This window comes from Coptis chinensis, chromosome 4, assembly GCF_015680905.1.
Source record: "Coptis chinensis isolate HL-2020 chromosome 4, ASM1568090v1, whole genome shotgun sequence".
Taxonomy (NCBI): Eukaryota; Viridiplantae; Streptophyta; class Magnoliopsida; order Ranunculales; family Ranunculaceae; genus Coptis; species Coptis chinensis.
This window is the reverse complement of record NC_141459.1, coordinates 38,888,898-38,901,818: the sequence shown is the minus strand read 5'-3', so window position 1 is coordinate 38,901,818 and position 12,921 is coordinate 38,888,898. Positions and strand designations below refer to the sequence as shown.

General features: G+C 35.8%; 2 protein-coding genes across 2 annotated transcripts; both read left to right on the top strand.

Moving 5' to 3' along the window:
- Window positions 1–1,399: 1,399 nt before the first annotated feature.
- On the top strand, window positions 1,400–1,753 carry LOC147503438 (uncharacterized). Its single transcript, XM_086604840.1, has one exon. The coding sequence runs from the start codon at window positions 1,400–1,402 to the stop codon at window positions 1,751–1,753; it is 354 nt and encodes a 117-aa protein (XP_086460966.1).
- A 15-nt stretch (window positions 1,754–1,768) lies between these two features.
- Window positions 1,769–2,293, top strand: LOC147503437 (uncharacterized). The gene has a single exon (XM_086604839.1). It carries the CDS (start codon window positions 1,769–1,771, stop codon window positions 2,291–2,293), a length of 525 nt encoding a protein of 174 aa, XP_086460965.1.
- Window positions 2,294–12,921: the final 10,628 nt, after the last annotated feature.

Below are 12,921 nucleotides of genomic sequence, written 5' to 3'. Positions count from 1 at the left end.
TAAAAATTCACAAAAATAATAAAAATAAACTAGTCAAGTATAATTAGATAGGGCCCGACCCGGCCCTCATTTGGCCCTCAAAAATGAGGGTCGAGGGGCGGGTTAAGGGCTTGAGTTTCATACTTGACCCTACTCGACCTGGCTCTCAATACAAAATAGGGGCGGGCTGACCCGACCCTCAATCACGAGGGATTTTATCGTTTGAGGGGCAGGCTAGCCCGGCCCAACCCTTTTATCACCTCTACTTCGATGTGGTATGAACAATCATGAAAAAACAAATGGCAGTATGAACCTGCAAAACCAACACAAAGGGTAAATTTGAAAAATATTTATTTTAAATCCGAAATATATATCCTTATGATTATTTTGTTTTTTGTGTTTGTGTGAGTGATTTCAAAAAAGGTTGTCCTAGAAAGTGATTTTGACCTGAAATTTGTCTTTATGACTAATTTCTTGTTAATATTCCAGGCTTTCCTCTGGTTGTTGTGTAAACAATAACACAAGAAGGGCGCTTTTATGTGGAATTAGAAACATTGTAAGAGCATCTCTACGTGGTAGTGTCACCTCTCAAATTCTTCATATTTGCTTCCAAAACTCGAAATTTTTCAGAATTCCAACTCTAGGTGGAAGCAAATTCGGTCGCATCACTTGTCTAGCTGCATTCTTGTTCTCAAATTTGGCAATTTGGATGTGGAGCGGCAGTGGTAATGTCGCCGAAATTTTGTTTTTTACTTTGACCAACACCACGCGCCAGTGATACTGTCGCGCACCACTCCTAATGTCGCGTGCTATTGCCAATGTCGCGTGCTCCAACGGGAAAAAAACGGGCAAAAAACAGCCAGAATTCTACATTCATATATCTACACTCATCTCCTTCTTCATTTTACATACACTCAACTCAAACATTCTTATAAAAAAACTCAGCCATTTCACATCAATCCTTAACAAACAACACATACACATTGCCAAAAAATGGGTCATGAAGTGTATGAGATTTTTCCCTTTCAATCTTCATCTTCATCTTCATCATCGTCATCTTCTTCATCTTCTCCAGCGGAAGACTTGGTAGATAGTCTTGATGAAGAATTTGTTAACGCCATTCCCTTTATGAAGCACCATTTGGCTGTACTTGCACAAGCACAAGTACATGCTTCGAAGGCACCATATAGTGGTTCAAAGAATGGTCGAAAAGTGAAATATATAAACTATGCTTTGACTTTGGAAATATTGAAGGTCAACTACTTCGTCGATCGTCCTATTTTTCCAAAAGAGGATTTCAAACGGCGTTTTCGTATGAAAAAATCTTTATTCCTTCACATCTTCAACGATATTCAGATCGACTCATTTTAAGTATTTTCAGCCTAAATTTAACAATGCTAGTAAACCTAGTATAGATTTTATGATCAAGGTGGCTGCAGCTTTGCGTATTCTTGGTTATGGTACGGTGGCTGATCAAATTGACGATCAATTGTACATTTCCGAGCAAAGTGGAAACCAGGCGTTAAGGCATTTGTGTGATGCAATTATCAAATTGTACGGTTCAGTCTACTTGCGAAGGCCAAATATTGCAGATACAGAATGCTTGCTTGCACATTCTCCCATACGTGGATGGCCGGGTATGTTGGGAAGCATTGATTGTATGCATTGGGAATGGCATAATTGTCCAACTGGATGGCAAAGTGCTTACAGTGGTCGTTATGGAAAACCATCTATTATTCTCGAAGTTGTCGCAACCGAAGACCTGTGGATATGACATTCTTTCTTTGAGATGTCAGGGTCACACAATGACATCAACATGTTGGACAACTCACTGGTATTTGAGCACGTGATCAATGGTACTTCTCCATCTGTTTATTTTGATGTAAATCAGCATAGCTATAATATGGGTTATTATTTAGCTGATGGTATCTATCCTGACTATGCAGCATTTATACAAATAATTTCAAACCCTAATGCTCTAAAGACGAAGTGGTTCGCAACGATGAAAAAAGCTGCAAGAAAAGATATTGAAAGAGCTTTTGGGGTTTTGCAATCTAAATTTGGGATTTTGGCAAAACCTTGCAAATTATGGCATGTGGAGACAATGGGTACTGTTATGAGAGCATGTATCATATTGCACAATATGATAATCGGAGCTAAGAATAAAAATTATGAAATGAGGAGGTACATTCCTGATCCAGAAGGGCAACCACAGATCCCACCTACTCGGGAACACTACATTGAGGGGACTCTACGAGTTCAATCAAAGACTATGCATGATAGACTTAAAAACGACCTTATCAAGCATCTATAGAGTATTAGGGGTGACCGACGTTGATTGTTGTAATTTAATTTAATTTCATAGATGCATATTTATTCTTAATCATCAATTGGAAGGTTTGGTGGCCCTAAATTGACTTGGCTTTGCCAAAAGGCCTCATCTCTAGAAGCCCGGCTCGCGAGGCGTCCTTCTCGCAGTAGGGAATCTCCCCCTCGCCTCGCTCTTGTGACATGCTATGTTTCCCCTCTCCACTCCCAAGTAAAGGGTGAGTCCCATGCGTCAGTATGTGGATCACGGTCTCACGCACTAATCCCCACAGGTGCCCGTAGTAGGTCGGCCACCCTACCTAAACCAATCATCATATCGGTCCCTAGGCCCCATCGCTGGAAAGGCTCGGCTTCAAAACCGTACATGGAGCTTCTGCCTCATACGGCTCCTCTCGAGATGGAGGGTGGGTACCTGCTTGCTTGCGGATCCTATCAATCAACAAATGGGGAGTACGAGCTGCTTGAAATGGATAATGTAGGGAATGCCCCAACAACTCGTCATGCATGCGACCTGTCTGAAGTTTGAGCAAATGAGACAGAAAGGAATAAAATGAATGATGGACTATCAACAACAGATCGAACTCCCAGAAGCAACATAGAAAGAAGATCTGCTATAACCAATGTTCTATTGTTCAACCAGCCCTCTCCGGATCAAGAGATTCGCAGAAAGACTCTCATTAGAGGAAGGGCATATGTTACTATACTAAAAAAGAATGCCCTTTTAAGCACCTTTACCACATACCTAGACCCAGAAGAGAGTAGAGCTTCGGCTCACGTTTTTACTAAAAGAATCAAGCTATTGCAAGCCTTATCCTCATGGAAAGAAAAGACCAGACCAACCAAGAGATCAGATCAGATGAATTAAGTCCAATACTTTTTTTTATATCGTTTGCAGCTTAATCCGCCTATAATCATCGTGCCGAACGGGCTAACTCTGCAGCTGACTCAAACTCTCTCCCACAGCACCAAAAGCGGAGGGAGAGAGATATATAGAGTTAGAGAGGAATTGTCGTTAACAGCGTCAAAGGTGTAGCCGAATGAGCTAAGGCTAGTGAGGGAACCGAACGGGCTAAAGGAAGGAAACCAGCTTAAGACACATTCCTCTTCTCTTTATCGGGGTAGGTTCCGCAAACCACATCTGATAATCGAGGATAGGGCAGAAATGCATGAACTGAAATGGTCGGGGCTTAAACAATGTTAATCAATTTCTATTTAATTATTATATATATTTTTTAATTTAAACTAACATATATTTATATAAAATAAAAGTTTATTCATATTAAAAAAACATATTACGTTACATAGTCATAGAAAATAAAATGATTAACCACTCTTAACGTTTTCCATTACAGCACCCAACCACTCATATTTTCCACACACTAAACAATTCAATAGATCAAGACCTTTTCCTTCAAGGTTCGCGAACTTTTTCAGCTCTCTAACACCATCACAACCATTTGGGCATGGTATCTGTGAATAGGAGCAATACCTATACCAATGATCATTTTTGCCACAACACGTGCATATCAACAAACTGTCTCCATATATATATTCTATACCAGGACATATATCATACAAGCATTTCAAAAATCTTACTTCTTCACCATCTTCATTACAACTTCTATGTATGAGCATATAACCTTGGCAATGTGGTGCTTTAGGACACCTTGTATTTAGATACTTGCATGATAACGCAAGGTGTTTTCTTAAGGTGCAAATTTGGCATCTCTCTTGATTGAGTGTATCAAAATAACATGATTGTTGAGTTGATTCGCCAACGTCGGTATGTTGGCTAGTTTTTTGCAATGATGAAGAAGAAGTCATTGTAAAATGAAATGGTTGTGGAGATAGTTTTGGAGTGTTGGGTGAGAATGAAGCTTTTTGTGAAATTCCCGACTTTGTACTCGATAGCACGCGACATTAGTAATGGCGCGCGTGGTGGGGTCTACAATTAATTTTGCAGTTGATATTTGTGATCACTTAGAGTTGGTCAAAATTTGCGTCTAGATTCTCCAAATTTTGCCTTCAAATTTGAAGAGTATACTGCCACCACCTAGAAATGCTCTAACGTTTGTTCCGGAAAGCCTGGTAGCATTCGAAACCTGCCTGTATGGTTTGTTATGTGCTCCCCTCGCAGTAAAATACACGAGGGGTAGTTGGTTTTATTTATTTTTTTACTTTTTTGGGTCTTTAGACATACTCCTCCATTAATAATTGAGAATTAGACATAATCCCCCAAAGTCAGCTATCAGAAAAAAGATAGCTGACTTTGGTATTAAAATCAACCGTACAAATATTACAGCATATAAAATTACCGATATGAATTTAGACATAACTCCCACTCTAATTTTCTTTAGACATGGCCCCGATAGTAGAATAGAAATACTTGATTTAAAATAGCAAATTGCATGCGAAATAGAAATTATTGAGAACATATTCAGCATTTCATCATGTGTTATATATATATATATATATATATATATATATATATATATATATATATATATATATATATATATATATATATATATATATATATTATAGGAAAATATAAAACATGTACTAACGGTCAATGAGAGTCAAATCTAGTTGACCGGCATCAAGCGTTAAAGTGGGATAGGGAGAGAGAGAGAGGGGTGTTATGTTTAAAAAACCATTTTTTTTTCACAAAAGTTCAATCTCTGTAAATGTCTAAATTTACACCAAGGATTAAGGCTTAGCTCTTAGCTCTTAAGTTAGGATAATAAAGAGGGGATGGTTTTGTTTGGTATTAATGGCTACTCTTCATGAGTAAGAAGATGTCTACATATCCAACACTATGTAAGTAAAATTGGAATCAAGCTACACGTAGCTCTAGAAGGTGGCATTTATAGTCATTAGGAGTGGGCATTAGGTGTGACACATGTACTGATGAGTACAAATGTGCAGTTGTGATGAATGACATGTGTTTGTGGGAGCCACACGGGTAGCAGTTGTAGGTATTTTATGTCTACCTAAGTTGGCATAGGGTGTAATGATGGTGTCTTCTGTAATGATAGTGAATGGTTGTAATGGTACATATATTACGGCGGGAAAGGGGTTTAAGGATAAAGTTAGTAATGATGACAGTAGTAGGTGATGACATCACGAGATGGGGTCTAGTGACGAGTCACTGGGCTATTAAGTATGTGAGTGTTATGGGCACTCGTATGTCTGGGGTTGCATTATATCGGGGAGTGAGCCTCATGCACATGATGTGAGCCCTCATGCACTCACGTGGATCTCTCTCTCTCTCTCTCTCTCTATATATATATATATATATATATTAGAAGAAAATAGAAAACATGTACTAACGGTCAATGAGAGTCAAATCTAGTTGATCGGCATCAAGCGTTAAAGTGGGAGAGGGAGAGAGAGAGAGAGGGGGGGGGGGTGTTATGTTTAAAAAACCATTTTTTTTTCACAAAAGTTCAGTCCCTGTAAATGTCTAAATTTACACCAAGGATTAAGGCTTAGCTCTTAGCTCTTAAGTTAGGATAATAAAGAGGGGATGGTTTTGTTTGGTATTAATGGCTGCTCTTCATGAGTAAGAAGATGTCTACATATCCAGCACTATGTAAGTGAAATTGGAATCAAGCTACACGTAGCTCTAGAAGGTGGTATTTATAGTCATTAGGAGTGGGCATTAGGTGTGACACTTGTACTGATGAGTACATATGTGCGGTTGTGATGAATAACATGTGTTTGTGGGAGCCACACGGGTAGCAGTTGTAGGTATTTTAGGTCTACCTAAGTTGGCATAGGGTGTAATGATGGTGTCTTCTGTAATGATGACAGTAGTAGGTGATGACATCATAAGATGGGGTCGAGTGACGAGTCACTGGGCTATTAAATATGCGAGTGTGATGAGAACTCGTATGTCTGGGGTCGCATTATATCGGGGGAGTCGTCGAATGTGAGCCTCATGCACATCGCGTGACTGGTGGGGATGTTCCTTACAATCCCCAAACACATTTTTTTAGACAAAACTAACTTGTGATTCCAACAATTCATTTCATAAAAAAAAAAAAAAAAAACTCATATAGCAAAAGACATTATATTTAAATTGACGTGGAAGAGACAATTGAGGAAACCTGTGATTGGGGAGAACCATAAAATTTGAATTCAATTCGTAGAAATTTGACAAAAGAAATGAGGAAACCCATAAATAATTAAAACATAAAATATTGTGGTGTGACTATGGATGTATGTACGTACTAGATTTTGAACCCGGGCATACGCCTGAGATCTTTTAGGTATCTTTGGTGATGTAAAAGAAATACTTTATTATGATAGTTTTTATATTTAAAAAATTTATGGTCTAATTCAAGTACAAAATGTGTGGCTCTTTTGCATAAAACTCTTAAAGTATAAGCAACTAACCCAACCAATGAGGCAGTGACCCACTACTAATTTTACTATCATCACTTAACGTTTCCAAGTTGAAGTAGAGTTTACAAAAAAAAAACTTTCAAAACCATTATGCTTATTCTTGTGACTTGCATTGCTTGGAAAGATAGTCTGCAGCCAGATATGTCATCCCTCCAAACCCCAAAAACATTGCACATATATATTGTTCCAATTGCAATTTTTTAGTACTGCCAACTTGTTTCATATGTTTGAATTGAGACTATTGAGAGTCATACCAGATTCTACTTAGATATAAACCGACTTTAATAGCTGATACTTTAATGGGCTTTGGGCTTGATTATTGTAATTGGTCCAAACTTAGTTGTTATTAGAGTGAAGAGTATGTGTCTCTTGAGTTAGAGCATGTGTCCTGGTGTCTCCTATTTCAACCTTTTTTTGTGAAACCCGTGTCCAATTTTTAGGTTGAAACTTGAAACTGAGAATGAAGTTATTACTTCATTTCTCTTTGGATTAATTTGAGTTATTATATTTTTTTTGGATTTTTAAATTCCTTTTATGTTCTTCATCAGTTGCATTTGTCTCCTTCAACAGTTCTTCTTCGTTCTTGACAATGTTATTGTAGGTATTTATTTGATAAATTTGTTTTTAAATACATTTTTTAGTGCAATGAGTAAATCCGTTCTAGAGAATTGGTAATTGATTAAATCTGTAGTAATGTATAGTAAATTGTTGTATTGTTTATTGTTTCCTTGGAAATATACTACTTCGTTGACCATCCCACCTCACCACCTCTTTAACTTGTCTAGTATTTTAGTTCACAGTAATGTGATATAGATAACGGTTCGGCTGTTGAATTGTTTAAGTAACACTGATGCTATGGGATGTTCTGAGAAGCCCATTCTTTTTTTGTTGAGGTTTTTAAACTAATAGGCCAGATAAGTTGTTTCTGTTCCTGTGTGGGCCTATTATATTAGAGAAAGAAAATTTTGTTCTCCAATCTTTATTGTACTTGGTCATGTGTAATTGTGTATCATTGTATTAGTGTATATCATTGTATATTTGCATGCATGTTGCTTTGAGTAATCAGTATACATGCTCCAGTTTCTACATCCAAAATAAGGTCAAATCATTAATGAGGTCTTATTCTCACATTTTAATGATTCAACTACATTGTCAAGATAATTTAGATATATATCTCAATCCCTGTCTAGATGTTATTCTTAAAACCACCACATACAATTGCCCATGTGTGAAAACTATAATAGATTCACATGAATTTCCAACCTAGGTTTCCTAGTACTTTGGAAAGCAGTGGAGGGTCTTTATGATTTTGGCAAGTCTCGTGCTATTGGTATTAGAATTTTTTGTCAAAATAGTTGGGAGAGCTTTTGGAAGTTTCAAGTGTCCTTGCTGCTGTCAATCAAGTGGAATGTCACCCAGCTTGGTAACAGTCTCAGTTGCGTGCCTTTTGCCAATTGAACGGAGTACACCTATCCGCGAGTTATAAGTTTTAAGGAACTTAAGCTTCTAACTTTAATATTATACCCCTCTTTGCAGAGTTTTTTTTCCATATCTGGCCTTCACTTTGCAGGGATATTAACCATTAGGTTCCCTTGGTTCAACATGGCTAAAGAGTATTGTGTGTAAGCATCTAAGATTAAGTATGGTGTCAGAGAAATTGTTGAAGACTCTTGCACAAACTGCTCTTAGTTGGGGACTCCAAATGGGTAACAATGTGCTACGACATACCTACTGCGACATACCTAAGAGGCATGGATGATGGAGAATCTTTACTACTTTGATTGGTCGATTCCTAAGCACTCTTTTGTGAAGTTCTCGGCAATAACTGATCTCTTGTAATACTTTTCTGGAATTGTAGGTAGATTTTGTTCTTTGCGTGCTTTGACTACACTTAATCAATCATTGCAGGCTGTCCACTTATGCATCTGAAGCCATTTATTATTTCTTATTATTCAGAAAATAGGATTGGGGGTTGATCTGGATTTGATATGTACCATTCCAATGCTAGCTAGTCATATTTTCTGTGTCTTTGGTATTCTCGAGAATAGTATGTTGGTAACCAACATGTTAGTTATTCACTTATGCTTATTGACTCGCCTTCTACTTGTTCAGTTGTGCTTTTGGTGGTGTTGTTCATAAAATTAATCTATAATTTATAGACATCAAAATTAGGTATGTCGCAGTAGGTATGACATAGTAGGTAGTACTATTTATGTCTTGATGTGGTGGTTAGACACTATATATTAACTTTGTTTTTTGTTTCGAAGTAATTGTAAACTTACCAAATGGTTGCATGACAATATTTTGAAGCATTGAGTGAGAAGGTGTTGCAAAAGATTGGTTTGGGAATTGATAAGGTGTTCCAAAAGATTGGTTTGGGAATTGATACGCAAGGTAATGTCCATAAGGAGTCCAATTCAACAACCGACTTGATAACTTAGTTATTATTGAAAATGATTAAAAGTTTGGCTTTTCGTGAACGACTACCACGATCCTCAGTTGACTCTTCTTCAGTTTCCAAAAATCATCAACCAATTTGTATGACTACCAAGTCGGGTTCTTCTCCTACCCGTATCGAATACAACATGCTGAGCAAAATCTTCTTCATGTGAAACCTGATCGATTTAGCGAGAAAATCGTACGGATTTTATGAAACCGTGTGCTATGGGCTTGAATCCTTAGTCATCTACTGTCTCCCTTGTTTGATTTCTTTTCTATTTTATTGCATTTCATATATTAGAGGACATATATTTGTATTTAGTCCAATAAAAAATGATTATATTATTGATGTATCCGCAATTCAATATATTAGAGGACCTATATTGATGTATACCTCTCTTACTCTCATTTTTCCCTATAATTTTTTATTACTAGCTTGAACAGTCGATTTTTTATTTTTTTTTTTTTCCGCTTTATCTCTAAGGCTAATAAGATTTAAACTTCCCCTATAGATCAAGAGTTTCCTAATATGAAATGCTTCATTTTGACAGATTTTACACTTAAAATTTTTACGATCTAATTCAAGCACAAAATGTGATGCTTTAGTTAAACCCTTCAATATACAAAAAGTCTTAACTATGCATTTGGTAGCAACTTCTGATACCACACGTGAACACCCCAACTAATACATCACAATTAATCTATGTAGGTACAAACTGTGGCAAGTACTTATAGTAGTAAGAACTTATAAGTTATAAGTTATAAGTACAAAATATTCAAGTTCCTTTATCTCCCCCAATCCCCTTAATATTAAACTTGATAGTTTAATTCGAAAACTTTTAGCCATCTCAACAATTAAGAGTTTCCTTGTGTATTTGCCCTACTCAATTTATCTTCTTCTTTATTTCTTTCTTATAGATTTTGAATAAATTATGGTCTTTTTCCAAGTTATAGTTGGTCGATCTCATCCCTAGTGGTATTCTAGCCACCTATCAATATTTCAAAATAGGTATTTATTTAATTTGGATCAAGTGTGTTCTATGCTCCAATACACCTGTCATCAATCTATCCCATATGTCCCATTCCCCAAGCCCCTTTGAAGTCCAAGCAAAAGGCTTATTTCCATTCAAGGCTTTTGTGATGTTATGTCAAATGGATCCTATATTAAGATGGAACCTAGACACGTACATAACATAGTTTCTAGACTTTTTTCATGGTTTTTTGACAAACACACAATTTCTCTAATTGAGTCCCGTTTTGTGTTTTCTTAACTGGCAATGAGGTTACTTGGCCACAATAATAATTATCTCCTTTTCTTTAATTCCAACATGAAATATCAAAATCTATTCACAGGGGCGGATGGAGATGTCTTGGTGCCAAGTCTTGCTTAATTCAAGACAATGGTCATTCTTTTACAACTTTGAATTTAATGGGTGTGTTTCATTTCCAGTCCCATTATGCACATTTATTTTGGTGGTGTCAATGCCTACAATTTTATGATGACATTCTCTCACTCATATTTTATGTTTTTTACCTATATCTAAATTGCTAATACCATTAGGGTAGATAATGCGTATGTGACATGTCTGTATACATGCGGTTTATGCTGCAAATAGATATTATTAGAATAATAATAATATGAAGTTCGATCCATTTATGTTGTTGAGAATGGAAATCAAAACATATTTAATATTGTTTTTTCCATAATTACCGTGTTATGCTAGTTTCCGGTTAATTTGTATTCTTTTCTACTGTGCTTTCATGGCTTCATTGCCTATTATCTATTCTCTCCGAAACTTCCAATTATTTTTAAGATTTTTAGGAGAGAGCTTCAGATTTACGTATTTTTGAAGAAATAATTGCTAGTTAGACATAATTATTTTTGCGAAATTTGTAGGGTAAATTAAAAATAATTGCTAGTTAAACATAATTATTTTTGCGAAATTTGTAGGGTAATTTCTTTCCTATTTTTGAGGAAATAATAGCTAGTTAAAAATAATTATGTTTTAGGAAATAATTGTACATACTAATTTGAATTGTACTTTAGTTGAGAGAGTTGTACTAAAAGAGTAAGTCTTGTTAAATGACTTATATTGATATTTAATTCCAACATTGAAGAAAAATCTATACATACATAATTTTTGGGGGTAATAAGATCATGTTTCCTATTTTTTAGGAAATAATTGATATGTTCTTTATACGTACGGAAATTTGTGTGGTAATTTCTTTGCTATTTTTGAGAAAATAATTGCTAGTTAAATATAATTATGTTTGGGCGGAATTTGTGGGAACTAATTTGAATTGCACTTAAGTTAGGAGAGTTGTACTAAAATAGGAAACCATTTGGTAGAGCTATATTAATCGTAAGTAGGCACTCTTTTGGAAAGTGGAAATTGAATCAAACTCTCTAAACGGTCCACGTGGTATGGTAGAAAACATTGTAGAAAGCCACGCAAGGAGAGAGAAAAATCTCTTTCAGAGGTTTCTGGTTTAGTATATAGAGAGTCCGAATTTGTTTACTAGCACTTTTGCTGGTAGAATCTACCAGCGCCCTAATAGCCCACGTATCCAAAAATAGCTATCACTAATTTTCTTTTTTCTCTTTTTAACAAATAATTGAAATAAAAGAAAATCAATATTTCCCAAGATTCTCCCAAAACCTCTATTTTTGGCTTCTCTGACTAGTCTTTCAGACACTTTTTTCTCTCTCCGTTCATCTTCTCTAACAAAAAAAAAAAAAAAGCAAAATAACTTTCACTTCATACTAGCTAGCATAAACAGGGGCGTAGAAGTCATCTTAAACTGTATCCTTTTTGTCTTTTTGAGATCCATCTTGTACACTCACAAGTGATTCGTAAGAGGATTTGAGCTTCTCAAATTTGGAATTAGGATTGGGATCAATAGGGCCTTTGGTTGTATGCAATTTTTGGTTTTTGATCTATAGTATGTTTGAACTTTGAACCAGATTTTGACGATTAAGGAATCTTACACATTCATAGTTTATCTAATTTGCTTGAACTTTGAGTATGTTCATTAAAATGGTTAACATTCAAGTCATTTGTCACTAGTCCCGAAACAATGTAACTTGTAATGCATTGAAGTTTTACACCATAATGGAGCATCCCTAATAAATCAACACCAAGAACCACTTACAAGCTATGTAAGTGTTGGAATTGGAAACAAAGTGCCCGGAAGTCTCGTTTTAACTTTTAAGTACTTTTCTACTTCTTGAAGTATTATATTTTTGTTTACTACTTGTTAATCTTATTAATTGTGTCCAAAATCAAACTTTTGTGCAAGTTAGAGTTTTCATTATATGTTGCCTACTATTATTTTAGGTTGTTCTTATATTTTATTATTAGATGAGATCGACCGAAAAATACGCCAACACAACTGTTTCTATGGAGAGGTCATTTGCCTCCTTTTGTCATATCTCATGGAAAGAAATATTGCCAGAGAAGAAGAACGGAGAGAGAGAAAAAAGTGTGTGAAAGAGAAGTCAGAGAAAAAGAGAAGTTTTGTAGAGAGAATTTTGGGGAAAAAGGATTTTCTTTTATTCAATTATTAACTAATTGATTTGCTTAAAAAAAGAAATAAATTATAGCTGTTTGCTAGACACGGGGGCTACTAGGGGTGCTGGTAGTTTCTACCAGCAAAAGTGATGGTGAACAAATTCAGACTCGTATATAGATAGTAGATTATGGTCAGGTTTACTTTCACCATATATCAATTTTAAAATTCACAAATATATATATGTAAAGTCTT